This window comes from Ruditapes philippinarum, unplaced genomic scaffold (genome assembly GCF_026571515.1).
Source record: "Ruditapes philippinarum isolate M1 unplaced genomic scaffold, ASM2657151v2 ctg1806_1_1_1_1, whole genome shotgun sequence".
NCBI lineage: Eukaryota > Metazoa > Mollusca > Bivalvia > Venerida > Veneridae > Ruditapes > Ruditapes philippinarum.
In genome coordinates, this window is record NW_026852524.1 from 115,945 (window position 1) to 134,504 (window position 18,560).

An 18,560-nucleotide genomic window follows, 5' to 3' on the forward strand; every position below is an offset into this window, starting at 1 on the left:
GAAGCATTAATCACTACAAAATTACATAAGAATTGCAGACTCGGTTTGATTGAGTCTGTACATGAGGGATAATGAACAAGTGCAAAAAGTTTTTATTCATACTGAAAATACCTTATTAAAGATTGTTTTGTTTGTTTGTTTGTTTGTTTGTTTCATTTTACGCCTTTTCCCAACAGTATTTCAGTCATATAGGCGGGTAGTTTCCTAACCATCGTTCCTGGAGAGTTACACCAGTACTAGACTACCTTCTAGTTCAATAAATTAGACGTTACAGGCTTGTTATAGTTTTTGTCGGTCAAGTCTGACGTCTAATAGTTATTGCTCAAAAACGCATAGCATCATAAAAAATTCCAAAAATGTCTATTGTCTTGCCTTTCAAGCTTTATTCAAAAGCTTATCATATTTTCTTTCAATTTCATGCTCAATCATACACAAAAACTTTCAAAAGATGTACTTATCAATTTAAAATAAAATATAAACATCAATCTATTTTTTGTCTATCAGCCATACTGGTTAAGCAAGGTGCTTTACAGATTGATTCCAAATTTTTGAACGGAAAAATATATTCGAACACACTGACGGTGCATGGGCAATTATTTCGTTAAAAAAATATTCCGTTAGATTGTTCTGACTCAGTTAAACGCTTGCATTTGAATAAGCCAATCAGATTTCGCGCACTTTCATGGCCGCCATTTGTTTATCGGCTGTAAAAGGAATTGAAATACATTAGAGGATTTAATCATGATTTTTCGGATGTGACAGTTTAATTATTTTGACAAAAGGTATTTATTTTTTAGTTTTGTTCATAAATAGGTCAAAAATTATGTAAATACACGCTGTCTTCATTGTTTTTCGTTCCGCCCGATTTTCTGGCGGAACATGCTATGGGTTTTTGAGCAATTTCGATATGACGTTGCTTTGCCCAGAAGCAAAAATATCTCAAAGCGACGTCATATTTATAGGACTAGACTACCTTCCTCCGCGCTAAACTACCAAAGCATCTCCCGGGGATCGAACCCACGCCAGAGAGGTAACTGGATTAGAAGTCATCGACTCTAACCCCTCGACCACGGAGGCGGCTTATATTAAAGATTGTACATATGTGCTACGGATAAGTATTTTCTTGATTTCGGAAAGGAAATCTCGGTGGCCGCTTTAAAATATACTTGCATAGTTTTTGTTGAAAATGAAATTTGTGCCAATACATTTTTCAATGATACCAATAAGAATATTGGGTGGTTTTTTACATTATTAATAAAATTACTCCCTTGAAGTTGGTCATTGTTTCCCCTAAAAATTTCCAAATCGCCGATGTTTCTCAGGAATATATGATAAACAAGATCAACAAGGAAAGGCGGCGCTCAATGAACGCAACCCCACATGACCCAGCAACAAGAACAAGTGGCAAGAAGCCAAGGCGGACCCAAAACAAAACACAGGACAGGGCACTAGGCAGAGCACGGACAGGCTAATCACTAAAATGATAAATGATTTGTAACTGATAAGAACACGATGTTAAAAATAAGGTAATGCATAAGTTATCTTCATCATAAATGGTAAAATCAGCAATTTTCAAGTGATGTTGCTACTGACAAAACTTTTGTAACAAATGTAACATATATATTTTATGAAAAATGCCGTATGTTGTCTTTCAGTTTTATTTAAAAATATGGGAGAGGCGCCGTTTTATACCTGTCCGCAATAGAAGTTCGTAAATACTCCGAGAGGGGCGGGGCGTTATGCTTGACTTAAAATCGTTTAACTTTGTGAATCTACTTTTGTCATTTTAAACATGTTACTGTGTTAACGTACTCTTGTAGTTCTACAACTGGTTACCCGTTTTCTTAAACTCTATTTTCCGTACTCGAGTTTTACGTTTCATTTGTATATTTCAGATCTATAAGTGTGCAAACATGCATATGTATTGCATGCAATGGAAGATACGAACTTGTAAATTTGTTGTCGTTTTAGATGTTAGGTCAGTTGTTACGATATATATGTAAACTTGTTATATAAAGGCGGTAACCTTCAAATAAAAGATTGAATTAAGAGGTTTACAATAAAAATGGTAGGCATACAAGTTCGCATTTTCAAGTCATTTTAAAGAGGAACACTTTACATGTCTGGAATTTTGGCAACGAACGCCCTCCATATAATATAAGTAAAAGTCTATATTACCTTAAAATAAATCGTGATTGTAATAGGTATTTTCTGATTGGCGAATTTTATTTCATAAAATATTGTGTGGCCCTCAATACACGCTATTATGTGCATTTCGGTGCAATGAATGCTGTCCGTCAACATCATCTAATTATATACGGAGATCTATGAGAGTTCACCTTCGCCTCGTTTTCACTTTAGCTCTGAATATTTTATTTTTCTACTGGATTTTCCATGCCATACGACTCCATTTCCCAGACCGTATTGTAACAGAATTTAGCATATTTAGCGCTTATTATCATAGTTTCAGCACCATTGCGTTGCTATGTAGCTGTCCAAGCATTTTCGCTGGGAGCTCTCTTTCATATTTTATTCATTACATTATTTCATATTTGTTTTCATTGACATTTATTTGCACCAAATGCTTAATAAAGTCACGGCCTTATCCCATTCAATTATGTTTGTTATTTCTTTTTCTGCAATGGCAAATTACAATGTTGTTACAACTGTTAAATAAACCTCTTCATTTAAAGGCCGTTATGTGTTAAGAGGTTCTACTTATCATAGTAAACAGGTTGTTAAAATGGTGTGTTTCACAACATCATGTTGCTAATTGATGACATCATAATGTCCCTATTTACCTTTAAAGAGTATTTATGTGCGAGGCATTTTTCCGGCTGATATCGAACCTATATTATTTTTATAAATAAAACCCGCATAGAAATTAAACAATCTATAATTACCTTCCACGGATGGTTCTTAAGAAAGTAAGGGAAATATCCAGACTTCCTCTTGGTAAATTGCTTAACCAAAATGGCTTACACACACTAGTTCCGGTTTCTTCGGAACATTCCGTTATAAGTAACATAGGCTATACCTAGGTACTAACTTAAACAATTAAGTCAAGTTCGATGCTAGTCAAGCGTCAGATATGAAAAACTGAGTATCAATTAATTAATAAGAAATATAGAGCAAGTTGAATAAAATTATTTTATGCAAGCCTCTGCGATTTAATAATGAAACTGAACTAATATAATAACAATGTATTTATTTAGCACATGTATACTTAAAATTAACAGCGTACAGTCACTGACTTTATAACATTTAAGGTGTATTGAAGCTATGGCTGTACAACGCATATCACGTCACGGCCAATTGTAAAAACTGCACATATGTTTGTAAAAAATAATATAATATAAGTGTGAACGAGGGATGTTGCAGTGTGATTGCGAGGATGTAAAGCTCTGGTGATGAGTTATAATCATATGAATTTCAAATATTCAACACGCTACCGAAACAGCGCAGGAGTGTAATAAAGTCATTCAATAAAAACGTCATTGGCGCTATATAGAAACATAGCGTTAAAGCGCACTAATTTTAGCGTTACACTATGGGCGCGTCATTGCAAAATTACTCATTTTAACAGTTTACCGTTCTTATTTTATATATGTGATAAAAAATATTATATTCGTGTAGATTTTATACTAAATTTATTGATCGATTTGAATAAAACAATATTATGTTTTAAATTAAGTATTAAACTTCACTCATTCAATATCCTCTATACACTGTATATCGTTTACTGATTAATTGTCAAAAACATGTTAATAATTAAAGGTTTCAATTTCACGAACTCGTGTTTATGACGGAATTTAGTAAAACAAAACCAAAAGGACGGACTTCGTATTTCATGTTTTTGAATAAATTAGATACGCCAATAAACAGTCTACGACTTTCATATTTTAGCGTGTATTATTGATTTAGAAGTTATTTTACAGCTTTTAAAATAATATAAAAGCAGTCAGCATAAACATGCATATTTACATATAAATAATTCATATGAATCAGGCACATAATTAAATATTTTCAAAAGAATCAAACGGAACGCATGCGCACAATCCAGTTTTCAAAACAAAGCCGGTCGTCCACAGATACGCTGAAATTTGCTCTCTGGTCGGCCATGGAGACTTCAACACCAACCTTTTACGCTGGCGTGCTTTTTTACTTAATAACAAGTAAAGTATGTGACGTTTTCACATCCAATCTTTTTTATGAATTCAAATTGGAAAGCAATTATAGTAACTTTACATGTCCAGCTGAGGAGACTTTATTTCATGCAAAAGATGTGCAAGACAAGGTTAAATGCACATTGCTCTGTACCAAGGCACCGCCTTGTTATGGGGTTTTCTTCCGGCTCACGACAAGAGAATGTGTAGGATGTAATACTACAGTGGGGTTGCTGCCGCTAGATGGCGTATTGTTTTATAGGCAAGGTAATTTTATCTTTATAATTATGTTTTCGCAAAAAAAGTTGATTTTATTAAAGCATTTCTTTTTTAATACCTATGTATCATCAAAAATACATTTTAACAGTGTTCACTTCAGCAATATAAAGATTGTCTCCGTAAAGTAGAAATCAACAGTTAATATTCAAAAGCGCAGACCTATGGTGGCCGGTTATCCGAAAGAAATTTTGTAGCTTTTTTCACAAAATGTCGCGGGCAACGACTAAATCAGCGAGATTTTCTGCCGAAATCATACAAAATGTCGCTGAAACGTATATACCTCGATGTTTTATAACAGCAAGCTCCAGTGGCCGGTAGCGTCCATGGTTTGAATTTACATTTTATCCCTCAATTTGTCTAACAGAAAAAAAATCCGTGACTTTTTTTGTTGTAGAAGTGTTGTAGAAATTCTAGAAAAGTCGGGGTGGGGAATTAAACGCTGCGACTTTTTGTTCCTCAACAACGGTCTCATAAAATATCGCCATGAGTAACAGCAATTTTCAGCCGGGGACATTTATGTGAAAAATCACGGCTTAATGCTTAAAGTCGACTTTTGACAAGGTATGCATCAAAACAAAATTTTGGGGATTATGATATCCGCAATCGATTTCATAAAGAAGGCATATGTTTGCGTGGCTATGCCTTCTATATAGACAGAAAATGTCACGGTTTCCTTCGTAAAACTCGACATTTTACAACATAAGTTTGACAGAAAAACTTCCGGATTTACAATTTGCCCCGACATTTCAATAATTTGTAATTTTATCTTTATAATTAGGTTTAGAAAAAGAAATGATTTTAATAAATTATTTCTTTTTTTAATACAGCGATAACTTCAGCAATATAAAGATTAAATACCAAACCATTAAATGGGAATAAAATTGGGACGAAACCGTATCAACGCCTGTCTTTGTCTTGGTGTATGCTTATAAATCGTCATGACCAAGTTTAATTTTTCTTCTCTCATTAGACACAACTGAAAGTTCACATTCTCAACTTTTAGCAGGAGACAGTTCTTTTTTTATACATTGAAATCAATAAGCAAATGTCATAATTTCATTATTGAATGCCATGACAAGTTTGCTCATGTTCCTTATAAATTTTATCCAGTAAATCATTTACAGAACGTATTGCGTCATTTCTATCAAAGCCGAATTCGAATACTATGGAAATAAATTTGTATTCTAAGATTATGTTCGTGAAGTTGGCAGCCTAGCAGCCTAGCAGCCTGAAGTTGGCAGCCTAGCAGCCTGACAGCCTAAAGAAAACTAAGAATAGTACAAACATGAAAACCGTCGGAAATACATTAGTAGCACTTCTTTAGATCATTCCACGCCTTTTTCAATATAGTGATCTTTTTTTTTAAGATGTTGAACTTTATCGTAACATAATTTTTTCATTCTGACGCTTCGAAATTTGTGAAGTTAGCAGCCTAGCATGATAGTACAAACATGAAAACCGTCGGAAATGAATCGGTAGCAAATCCTAAGACCATTTAACGTCTTATTTCAGTATCGCGAACTTTATTTTTTTTAAATAATTTTTTTTTTTTATTTTTACACTTCGAAATTTGTGAAGTTAGCAGCCTAACAGCCTAGCAGCCTGGCAGCCTAGCAGCCTAAAGAAAACAAAGGATAATACAAACATGAAAACCGTCGGAAATGAGTCGGTAGCACATACTTAGACTATTCCACGTCTCTTTTCAGTATCGCGAACTTTATTTTTTTAAATATTGAACTTTGTTTTGTTTTTTTTGTGACACTTCGAAATTTGTGAAGTTAGCAGCCTAGCAGCCTGGCAGCCTAGCAGCCTAGCAGCTTAAAGAAAACAAAGGATAATACAAACATGAAAACCGTCGGAAATGAGTCGGTAGCACATACTTAGACTATTCCACGTCTTTTTTCAGTATCGCGAACTTTATTTTTTTTAAATATTGAACTTTGTTTGTTTTTTTCGTTTCTTTTGTGACACTTCGAAATTTGTTAAGTTAGCAGCCTAGCAGCCTGGCAGCCTAGCAGCCTAGTAGCCTGGCAGCCTAGCAGCCTAGCAGATTAAAGAAAACAAAAGATACTACAAACATGAAAAGCGTCGGAAATGAGTCGGTAGCACATACTTAGACTATTCCACGTCTTTTTTCAGTATCACGAACTTTATTTTTTTTAAATATTGAACTTTGTTTTATTTCGAAATTTGCTGGATTAAATATGTTTTCGAATAACGTAGGAAGTAGTCTTAGTTCGGCTAATAATGTCGCTATCTATGAACAATAAGTGACTTCATGTGAGTTTTTTATGGTATTCTATTTTGTATGTATATGATATTTTTTAAACACGTCAAGTTTTTTCACCTAACACGGCGAAATAATGATAGAAAAGTAAATGTTACAGTGGTATGTACTTCATTTGGTGTAATTCCCCCAAACATACCGGAAAACGGTGACGAATAAGTCTATAAACTGGAGTCAGAGTGAAGGAATCACCTATTCATATATGGAGCAATCACCTTTTAAACACCTTTAATATATCCATAAAAACAACATGTATTTAATAAATAGGGGATTTTTTGGTTTGTTTTTTTCCCTCTTTTTTGCTGAAAACACGAGAGCCTGACCCGGTGCGTAGTTTGCGTAACGCACTTACGTGAATAAAATTTATCAAGGAAAATGAAAATAATATAATGTATAATATGATGTGAAATTATCAGCATAACAATTGTAGAGGCGTATTTTGATGTGTCGTATAATAGGTCAGGATGTGGCAACTATTGATCAAATGGGTATTCTTCTTAAGTTCAGATAATCTTTATGTTCATTAATGTGTTCGTTTAAACTTATGCATTGTATATCTCTTTACATTTAAACACATTTTTATCTTTACAGACCTAAAATGAATATGCGTTGAACATCGCCAACTTCATTATAAACATATACATACAAAATAGCATATCATAAATAACTCAAATGACGTCACTTATTGTCCAGACAGTACGGAATGTCGTTAGGGCCATTGCCTATGAATATGTTGATCTGAAACGCGATAGTCGATAGTACGATGGTGAAAACGCGAAATCACGAAACTACGATGGTGAAAACGCGAAAGCACGATGATGAAAACGCGAAAGTACGATGATGAAAACGCGACAGTACGATACTACGATGATGAAAACGCGATAAACTATCGTGTTTTCACCATCGTACTGTCGCGTTTTCACCATCGTAGTTTCGTGATTTCGCGTTTTCATCATCGTACTGTCGTGTTTTCATCATCGTACTATTGCGTTTTCACCATCGTACTATCGCGTTTTCGTCATCGTACTGTCGTGTTTTCACCATCGTACTATCGCGTTTTCACCATCGTACTGTCATGTTTTCATCATCGTACTATCGCGTTTTCATCATCGTACTATCGTGTTTTCATCATCGTACTATCTCGTTTTCACCATCGTACTATCGCGTTTTCATCATCGTACTGTCGTGTTTTCATCATCGTACTATCGCGTTTTCACCATCGTACTGTCATGTTTTCATCATCGTACTATCGCGATCATCGTACTATCGTGTTTTCATCATCGTACTATCGCGTTTTCACCATCGTACTATCGCGTTTTCATCATCGTACTGTCGTGTTTTCATCATCGTACTATCGCATTTTCATCATCGTACTATCGCGTTTTCACCATCGTAGTTTCGTGATTTCGTGTTTTCATCATCGTACTATCGACTATCGCGTTTCAGATAAACACATTCATAGGCGATGGCCCTAACGGCATTCCGGAATGCCGTTTGGGCCATCGCCTATGAATGATTTGATCTGAAACGCGATACTCGACAGTGCGATGATGAAAACGCGAAATCACGAAACTACGATGGTGAAAACGTGACAGTACGATGGTGAAAACACGATAGTTTATCGCGTTTTCATTATCGTATTATCGTACTGTCGCGTTTTCATCATCGTACTATCGCGTTTTCATCATCGTGCTTTCGCGCTTTCACCGTCGTAGTTTCGTAATTTCGCGTTTTCACCATCGTACTATCGACTATCGCGTTTTAGATGAACACATTCATAGGCGATGGCCCTAACGGCATTCCGTAAGACAGCGACATTATTAGCCGAGAAAATGTTGTAAGACTAAGACTACTTCGTACGTTTTTCGAAAGCATGTTTAATCCCGCAAATTTCGAAGCGTCAGAATGAAAAATAAAATAAAGTTCAATATTTAAAAAAATAAAGATCGCGATACTGAAAAGAGACGTGGAATAGTCTAAGTATGTGCTACCGACACATTTCCGACGGTTTTCATGTTTGCATTATCCTTTGTTTTCTTTAGGCTGCTAGACTGCCAGGCTGCTACGCTGCCAGGCTGCTAGGCTGCTAACTTCACAAATTTCGAAGTGTCACAAAAAAAGTTAATTATTTAAAAAAAAAATAAAGTACGCAATACTGAAATAAGAATGGTATGAGTATTTGCTACCGATTCATTTTCGACGGTTTTCATGTTTGTACTATCCTGCTAGGCTGCTAACTTCACAAATTTTGAAGCGTCAGAATGAAAAAATTATGTTACGATAAAGTTCAACATCTTAAAAAAAAGATCACGATATTGAAAAAGGCGTGGAATGATCTAAAAAAGTGCTACTAATGTATTTCCGACTGTTTTCATGTTTGTACTATTCTTAGTTTTCTTTAGGCTGTTAGGCTGCCTGGCTGCTATGCTGCCAGGCTGCTAGGCTGCCAACTTCAAGCTGCCAGGCTGCTAGGCTGCCAACTTCACGAACATTCTAAGATTTTACTAACTCATTTTATACAGATATACTGACTCAATTGAGGACTAATAATTGTAGTTTTCACCGCTTCCGCGCGGTATGACCAATAATGTAATAGGGTGCTGTTAACCCTCTTCCAGACTATCCCCCCCCCCCCCCCCCAAAAAAAAAAAATAAAAAAAATAAAATAAATACATAAATAAAAAATAAATAAAATAAAACAAAACAGCAACAAACAGACATATCATAAGAAACTCACTGTCATATGTAACCTTTCTTCTTGATTCCTAAAGTCTGTCTCTTAAAACAGTTTTGACTGTATCATAACGTTTTTTTCCTCTCGTTATTATGCCTTTTTCGTGTTCAATGCCTTCGTCTTTTGTCACGTTACTATTAGTGCATTCTTTAATGTGCCTTTTTTCGCTTTATTTATGTATTTCCAATATCTGATCATATTTGCTCGAAAAAGGAGCTATTGTTACAGTCGTGTTGCCGTTGCCATATATTTTTTTTAATTTCTTAATTGATTGTCTCTATACTTATCGCCTTTTAAAAATTTTATATTTTAAAAATGTGTCCGGACAACTCCTCTTAAACTACAAAAGCAATTTCAATGAAACTTTACAGGATTGGTCTGTAGCTCAAGGACTTGAGCATATTACACGGGTCTTCCACTTGAACTTTTTTTTGGTCGAACTATGGCTCTTGAATAAAAAAGGTGTTTTTCTGTATTGCCAGCTAAATAGAAGCTTGTCCGGACTACTCTTGCAATTTCAACCAAACTTTACAGGAATGATGTTTACAAAGTCTAGTTGTGCATTTTCTCGGCATTTTTTAGTTAAATTATTTTTTTCCGAGTTATAGCCCTTTAATGATTTTGATTTTTAAAAATTTGTCCGGACTACTCCTCTTATCCCACTAAAGGAATTTCAATGAAACTTTACAGGATTTATCTGTAGCTCAGTTACTTGCGCATGTTACACGGGTGTCCTGGTTGAATGATTGAATGATTTTGGTTGAGTTCTGGTCCTTGAATAAAGAAGGTGTTAATAAATATTGTCCGGACTACATCTCTTATACCACTTATGCAATTTCAATGAAACTTTACAGAATTGATTGTATCATTGGTAGCTCAAGAACTTGCACATATCACGCAAGATTTTCGCTTGAATGATTTTTGGCCGAGTTATGGCCCTTAAATGAAAAAGGTGTTTTTTTTTGTGTTGCCAGCTGCACAGAAGCTTGTCTGCAATACTCCTCAGAAATTATTGGTGCAATTTCAATGAAACTTTACAGGAATTATCAATAACAAGTATTGCTGTGCATCTCATCAACATTTCTGGTTCAATGGTTTTTGTTAGAGTAATGGTCCTTTAATGATTTTTATTTTTTTTAAAAATTCCGAAGTACTCCTCTTATACCAATGCAATGTTATTTAAACTTTACAGAAGTGATCAGTAGTTCAAGTACTTGCGCAAATTACACAGGTTTTATGATTTTTAGCTGAGTTATGGCCCTTGCATGTAAATCGCGTTTAGCCCTGTTATTGATTTTTTGTCTCCTGCTACAAAATAGCTGCGACATGCAATTGGCTGTCATGAGGTGACACGTGGCCACTGATTGCTTTTATTATTCATATACAGTTTAGATTTCTGCTTTGACAAAAGAACACATATGACAAAACCGACATGTTGATTTATTCTGATATAACCTTGGCTTTTAACTGACATTGATCTTCGATGTCAAATTATAGAAAGTTGCTTATATATGCATAACTTTGTTCCCTATTAACATATTTGATTATACTTGGACAAAACAACACATAATTATGACAAAACCGACATGTTGAAGTATTCTTAAATGACCTTCAATTGACATAATCCGGCATTGTTGAATTATTGAAATGTGCTCACGTTGGTATAATGTTGTAATGATTCATTCTTGGATTAAAGAACATTATGACATAATAATTAATCAATGTGACCTTGATCTCTGAATAACCTTGACCGTCAATGTCAAATATTTAATTTGTTCAAGACAGTTATGTTTATTTGGGGAGTATTCTTTACTGCAATATTCTTCCTCAAATATGTGATTTTAGACATAAGAAACAGTCGAGCTTGATGGTGGATCTTGTTTTACTTAAGATTTCGTAGAATCATTTATTAAAGGATGAACGTAATATAGACATGTTTTAAGGAGCGGTTTATACTACACCGAAGCACAGGCTAACAACGCTGTGTTACACACAGGTGACAGTATCGGTGTATGGACACCCCACCCTATCTGCACCTGGACCCCTACTACAACCCTGAAAAAAAATAATTCAACACTCTACGGCTTACTATAAGGTACCAAATATAAAACCACCGATAAAATTATTTAAATAAAATCCACTATCAAAATTATAATTATAGAAAGGTAAAAAAGCCTACTATATGTTAATTTGCCACACAATGTGGAACACGGGAAATAAAAAGAAATAGAATTCCACAGCTTACCTAATTCATGTCAATATTCTATCGATTTTTTTCTGTTTCACGGTATATTTTGGCTTTTCGCTGCCAACTGGATTCTGATACCTGTTTGATATGTATACGCGATCTGATTGGACGTCTAATTTGGCTCGTCCAATCAGATCGCGTATTTCAACCCAGGTATCAGACTGCAAAATGGCTACGACAATTCGAAACATACCGTAAAACAGAAAAAAATCGGAATGATATTGATATTTGTTGGACTTGAATTAGATAAGCTGTGGAGTTCTAGTTCTTTTCATTGATGTTAATTAATGAATGATGCAGCGGAATCCCGCCGGAATGTGCCTCAGTCACCGAAACGACAATTTCCCGTGTTCCACATTGTTTGACAAATGAATATATAGTAGGCTTTTCACTATAATTTTGATAGTGGTAATTTTTATTTGTTTGGGTCGTCAGACCAAACAAATAATGGTAGCGAAATTTCAGAGTCTAATGTTGTTAATTGCAAATGCCGAAAGTAGTCCACTTTTTTGAAGCGGTTACTTCCCTTTTGTATGTACACTAAAGCCAAAAAATTCAGGGGAGATCACTGCGTAAAGATGGTCAAAGACAGGCGCATCAATTTTCAAGCAAAGTAATTCCCGAATGGTCGAAGATTTCTAATATTGTTTTATTGTATTTTCTGATCGAAAATAACTAAATACAAAGCGGACATTCAATCTCTGACACAGAAGTTTACATCAAACCTTACAACAAGTAGTTCTCAAAACAGCTTAAAACTAGCGATTTAAAAGAAAGAAATATTTTATTTTGTTACAAGTATCCAACAAATTACAACGCATTTAAAGTTAAACAATAGCGTTGGCTTATAGAATTGTCAATAAATGCACAATCACAAATTACGCGGATGAATATGATTTTATCAATGAAAATACTATTTATTACCGAATACTACACAAACCGAGTAGTGGAATATATAGATTCTACATGTCGGACTGTTTGGGCGAGAGGATTTTCGCTAAAATATTTACTTCAATTTTAAACAACTGAACAAAATACCTCGAAATTAATAAGGATTACAAACCCGACATGCAATGGAAGTTCTATATTTAGAATGACTTGATATTATTCGAACTTTCTGTGTAAAACTTCTCCGTGGTACAGTGGTACCGCGCTGGCTTAGTGTGTGAGAGGTCTCGAGTTCGAATCCCAGTCGAGGAAACTTTTTTTTTGTTAAATTCTTTTTAAGTGTTTTTGTTAAGGAAGTAGCCATGATATGCAAGGATAAAGTGTGGCTGTCGTAAAAAATGAACATAAATGATTTTTTGATGCAACTCTAGTTATGCAGAATTCCGTATGTATCAAACTTGCAAAATGAATTATAATACATAAAAATAAACCTATACAGGAAAATGCATACAGATATACAGTACGATTTAGATTGCAAAGATCAGAAAATACCACAGAACTTGCAGCCCTTTGATTCTTTATAAATATAAATGCTTATAGTAAGCTCCAGGATTATTTACATCTGTGTTAAACAACAGTTAAAGTCGTTACAAGCCCTAATTTAGAATAATATGGTTTTCTTCAGCCTGTTCACATATAAATTCACCGTGGCTGAAGGGTTTTCGGGCTCGCTTAGAAAAGCGAGAGGTCTGGAGTTTTAATCCCAGTAAAGGTAACTCATTTTTTTTCAAATTGTTAAAGTCAAATAAACATTGGATTGAATATCAGTGTTGCAATTAGTCTTATAGCCAATTTACTACAATTAAACCGCTGGAAAGCATTGGTGGCACTATACATATAATCTCACAACCTGCACCTTTCTTACATTCTGAGACCCAAACAAATTCAGCGCCTTCTGTGCTTTGATTTTTATATAATTTTATCGGTGGTTTTGTATTTGGTACCTTATAGTAAGCATTAGAGTGATGAATTTTTCAGGGTTGTAGTCGGGGTCCAGGGGCAGATAGGGGTGGGGTGTCCAAACACCGATACCGCCACCTGTGTGTAACACCACACTTTGGGGTCCACCGCACTTTGGGATCCGACCCCAAAGTGCATTACACTTCGCAACGCACTTTAGGGTCCAACGCACTTTGGGATCAAAATCGAGAAATTGACCCCAATGTGCGTTAATATGCTACATATCAACGAACTTTGGGTTCCAGAGTTCTGAAGGTGTCAAATGAGTTCTGCTTAAATACTGAGTACTGACTTATTTTCGATCTGCGACATAGAAATATTTGAGGTGGAGGTCGGTATTTTGTTTGATGCTTAAGTGATAAAAGTTCCATTGATTTTCCCACTTGAAATATCTGAAAATTGTGTCCATATAACAAAGTACTCTAGTACATGAATTGTGAATGTATTCCTAAAATTAAAAGATGCTGCAAAAAATATCCTGTTCTGTCAGTCATTTACTCGATAACTTTTGGTGCCATATTGAGCCCCATTTTAAATATAATGGGGATGAAATAAAATGCAGATAATATTTTTTTCCAAAGAACTATAAATATACTCTATTGTAATGTTCTTGTGAAATATCAAGTTTCTCGATCTGACTATATATAGTGATTTTTACAAATACAATGTACATAATTAAGCTTATCAACAAACTTGAGTTTTTTTTGTAAGCTTCGTAACAACCGTTCGCCAGAGGCTTTTTTAATATATTCCTTAGAAAGGGGGCAAACATGAATTTTATAATGTTTAAATGATGGTATCAGAGAAATGTAAGATGCTTGTTACCTATATAAAGTAGCGATAAATGTGTAATAATTTGTCATAAAAGTAGCAAAATGTAAACAATGTAGTATTGTACTTCCATATAAAATACTAATACTCATTGTCAAAAAGCAACAGATGAGAAAGATGGTTTAGGTAATAGGCCAATGAGTACTTTTTGGATACTATAGAAGTACACCAAAATTAAAAGGCTTTTAAGAAATACAAAAAAAGCATAATGGGCCTTTAAAACGTTGTTTTTATAATATCGGGAGATCGACACCCCACCATCCCCTTTAGACCCCCCCCCCCCCCCCCCAGTGAGAACTTTACATTATTATGAAGTTCCGCTCTTAATGCGTGACTACTTAAAAAGTTTATGATATTTTTGAGTACTGCCTGTCCAGACTACTTCTTAAGGCCACAATAACACCTAGTCGTTATGGTGGCTTATTGGCTTATTTGTGCCATTCGTATATTCGCCCCGCGACCCCGCCAAGCGAAAAGTCGAAATTTAACAAGTTAAAATGGCGAGGGCGCGCAGCGAAAACACGCTAATTAGCGAGGGCGCGGGGCGAAGTTTTAAAAATAAAACTTCGCCCGGCGGGGCCACGGAGCGCGATTTAAGAAATAAAACGGCTGGGTCGGGGGACGAAAACACGCTAATTTGCGGGGTCGCGGGGAAAAGTTAATAAATAAAAGTTCGCCGCGCGCCCCCGCTAAATAGCGTGTTTTCGCCGCGCGACCCCGCCAAGCGAAAAGTCGATAATTAACATGTTAAATGGCGGGGGCGCGCAGCGAAAACACGCTTATTAGCGAGGGCGCGGGGCGAAGTTTAATAAATCAAGAATCTTAAATCTCGCTCCGCGCTCCTGCGGGGCGAAGTTTTAACTTGTTAATTTTCGACTTTTCGCTTGGCGGGGTCGCGGGGCGAAAACACGCTTATTAGCGAGGTGTACATTCTTTAAAATCAATGGAAAATGTGAGAAAAATATATTTTGATCTTGTTAATTGATACAAATTCTTTATTTGATAAAATTTCTTCACTAACTGATCAAGATAATCTAAAATCCCTATTGATTCTTCTAAAATTCAGGGCACATGTTTTGCGTCTATTTTATACCTTGATTTTTATTTACCTTTGTCTTTGACAACAATATATTATTTAAAAAATATAGAAAATTCATTTTTATTGATTGAATTTTTATGATCCCAAAGTGCGGTCATTTGTCTGATGTTAAAAATGCATATGTACCTGTTTATCGCACCTTGGGGTCAAAATTAGACCCCATAGTGCGTAACGCACTCTGGGGTCGAACCCTAAAGTACGTAACGCACTTTGGGGTCGATCCCAAAGTATGTTGGACCCCAAAGTGCGGTGTTACAACGTTGAGTTGTCTAATTATATATAGCCTTGAGTTTAACCCACGGCGTTACAGTAATTGCTTAGATAAAACATAAATATTTCAAAATGTTTTCAGTAGTTTTGCCTGTGGAATAGCTTATAAATATTCCATGATAAAAAGTTCAAAAAAGGTAAGAGGTACATGTCCTGAGGAAAATGATCAAGGGTGTGTCAGCATGTTATTTTTTTCTTTCAGATTATGATTTTAACATTCATTACAAATGAATACCATGGTTATGTCGCAAAAATGTCCAAAAAATTATGAGTTTGAGTTATAAGCATGAGAAGTATGAGAAATATAAAAAAAATAACTGCAATTAACTGGATTTTCTCAATTTTTTTGCCCTGATGATTATAGAAACCGGTAGGCAATAAATTTATTTGAGAAAATCCAGTTAATGTCAGTTATTTTTAGTATAATTTTTATAAAACAAAAAACACAGGTCCATGAGTTAACTTATTTTTCGTGCGATTTTTTTATATATATAATATATATATATATATATATATAGACCTTTTTACAGTATGATTTTTCCATAGCAACCGATGTTGTAATTTGCGGATGCGCACTCTGCGTTGTCAAAAGCGCAATAAAGATAGACTACATTTAGAGTAGTTGAAGGCTTTATAAATTATGACACCCAGAAAACAGAAATTTTTGGATGAATTAAAGCGGTTAAGTACTTAAAACGTAAATTGATATTTATAACAGATATACAAAATTAGCGGGACGAATAATTCAATGACTAAAAGTCATCTGTTCAAGGTATCATTAAATGACTTTTTTATCAGTAATCTAAATTAAAAAAGCAGGGTGTTAAAGATAAATTTCATTACCCATGTATTACATAATATTACACAAATGGTATTCATTTGATAGTGGATTGGCAAGGCGGTAAGTATCAAACGGATTAATCATTCAACCGGGACGTTATTGTACCATAAAATTGTGAAAATCGTTTTATTTATACCAATCACATCAATGTGACAAATAGTGTGCGTGAAGTGCATTTTCATGTGTACACGGTGCATATCCATATCGGTACCCTCTTTGCAAAATCTGCTAAAACGGTACCCTCTTTGCACATGCACAGGCCACTCTCTGCTCAAAACAAACCTGCGATTGATAACCATACGGTAAAATTTCAATATAATAAGGAAAGAAGGTATGACACGTAGAAAAGATGTATACCACGGAACACTAGAATGTTTTATCTATGTGCTGATTTGTCATGTGCCCGTTTTTTCATGTACTACAAATTCACAATAAGCTACAAAAAATCGACATGTCTTGCTTCGCCCATCACCTCGACATATTTTCGGGGCTGAAATGAACCTGTGGCTTGATTATATATGCATCATACATATTCATTATGTTCATTTACATATCATCTTCGGTATGGAATGCCGGTAGGGACATGCCAATTTGCTTATTTGCCAATTGCTGAATTGCTTATTTGCTAATTGCCGATTTGCTTATTTGCCAATGGCTGATAGGCTTAACGACAAATTTTTGCTTAATTTACCAAAATTGCTTAATTGCTAATTTGCTTATTTGTTTAACCGCTGGTTTACGTATTTGGGCTTATTTGCCTATTGCTAATTTGCTTTTTTGCAATACGAAAAAAGTTTACGCACTGTGCCGGAAGTTAGATGGAAAATCTGACTACAGACAAACCAGTTTGAGCCAGATCTGTTAACTTTTACCAAAACAGTATTCTTGTAAATTCAGTGTTGTTTTCCAAAGAATAGGGGGTGTTGGTCAAATGGAATTTAGGTTCCAGTGATGGCCTACCAGAATATATGTCCTACAACTGATGGGCTTGACATGTCCCTTAGCCGAACACAGACACTTAGGGGGTTCAGATTCCCGTAGCCCCCAACGTGATACGTGCTGTGTTAACACTCTATTTAAGATATTTTTAATATTTAAACAACGCACATTGGTTTTTTCAAGGGCAAATTTTTAACTATTACCGGTATAAAACCAAATATACTACCAAGTTCTCAATAAATACTTAATAAGTTTTTAAATCGCGTTGTAACAAATGTCGCAATTCGTATTTAAATAAAATATTAAATAGTTTTGATATAGTTGTTTACAGACGCGTTAACACGTTAGGGGGCAGGATCTGACCCGCCAGCATCTGTGCTTGAGAATGTCTTATAATGTGCTGCAGCTATATATCTGTTGTGGCAGCTTAAATCCCCCAGAGATTGATGGCCCATAAAAACACTTTGATTAGTCAATTATATAAGTTGAAAATTATTGGGGTAAAGATTGAAAATAAAGAACTTTGAAAACAAAAAAACTATTTCTCAATTTTAAAAGGCAATATAAAATGGGTCGTTTTTCCTCAGGCAGATTTTTGTCACGGAAGGGCCCATTTTAGTTGGGTACGAAACAATATGTATCACGAATGATACATTTGGTGCATGCTTAACACGGGTGTTTGTCTTTGCACTTAAGCAATAGGCTTCGTTTTTAGCTCATGTAAATTTTGATCACTTATGTCTGTGTGTGCATCAACATTTTGCTTTGGTTCAATGTTTTTGAAATTTGGTCACACTTTTCCATTTCTTTCGTGTTGTACATTTTTACATGCTAATCAAAGGTGACCATGACCATGATCATGACCTAGGGTATAATGGACAAAGCCTCTTTGAATATTGTGTATGCATGCTGCCTTTGTAATGCTTATGTGAAGTTACGAAGTTAAAGATATAAGCAA

The 18,560-nt window shown here is 35.1% G+C and overlaps 1 protein-coding gene across 1 annotated transcript in view; it reads left to right on the forward strand.

Moving 5' to 3' along the window:
* Positions 1-4,049: 4,049 nt before the first annotated feature.
* Positions 4,050-18,560, forward strand: part of LOC132715865 (uncharacterized) — a 31,671-nt gene continuing 17,160 nt past the window's right edge. The window contains exon 1 of the mRNA XM_060698961.1: positions 4,050-4,433. Within this exon, the coding sequence (XP_060554944.1) occupies positions 4,121-4,433 (313 nt within the window). The 5' untranslated portion in view covers positions 4,050-4,120. The remainder of the gene's footprint in view (positions 4,434-18,560) is intronic.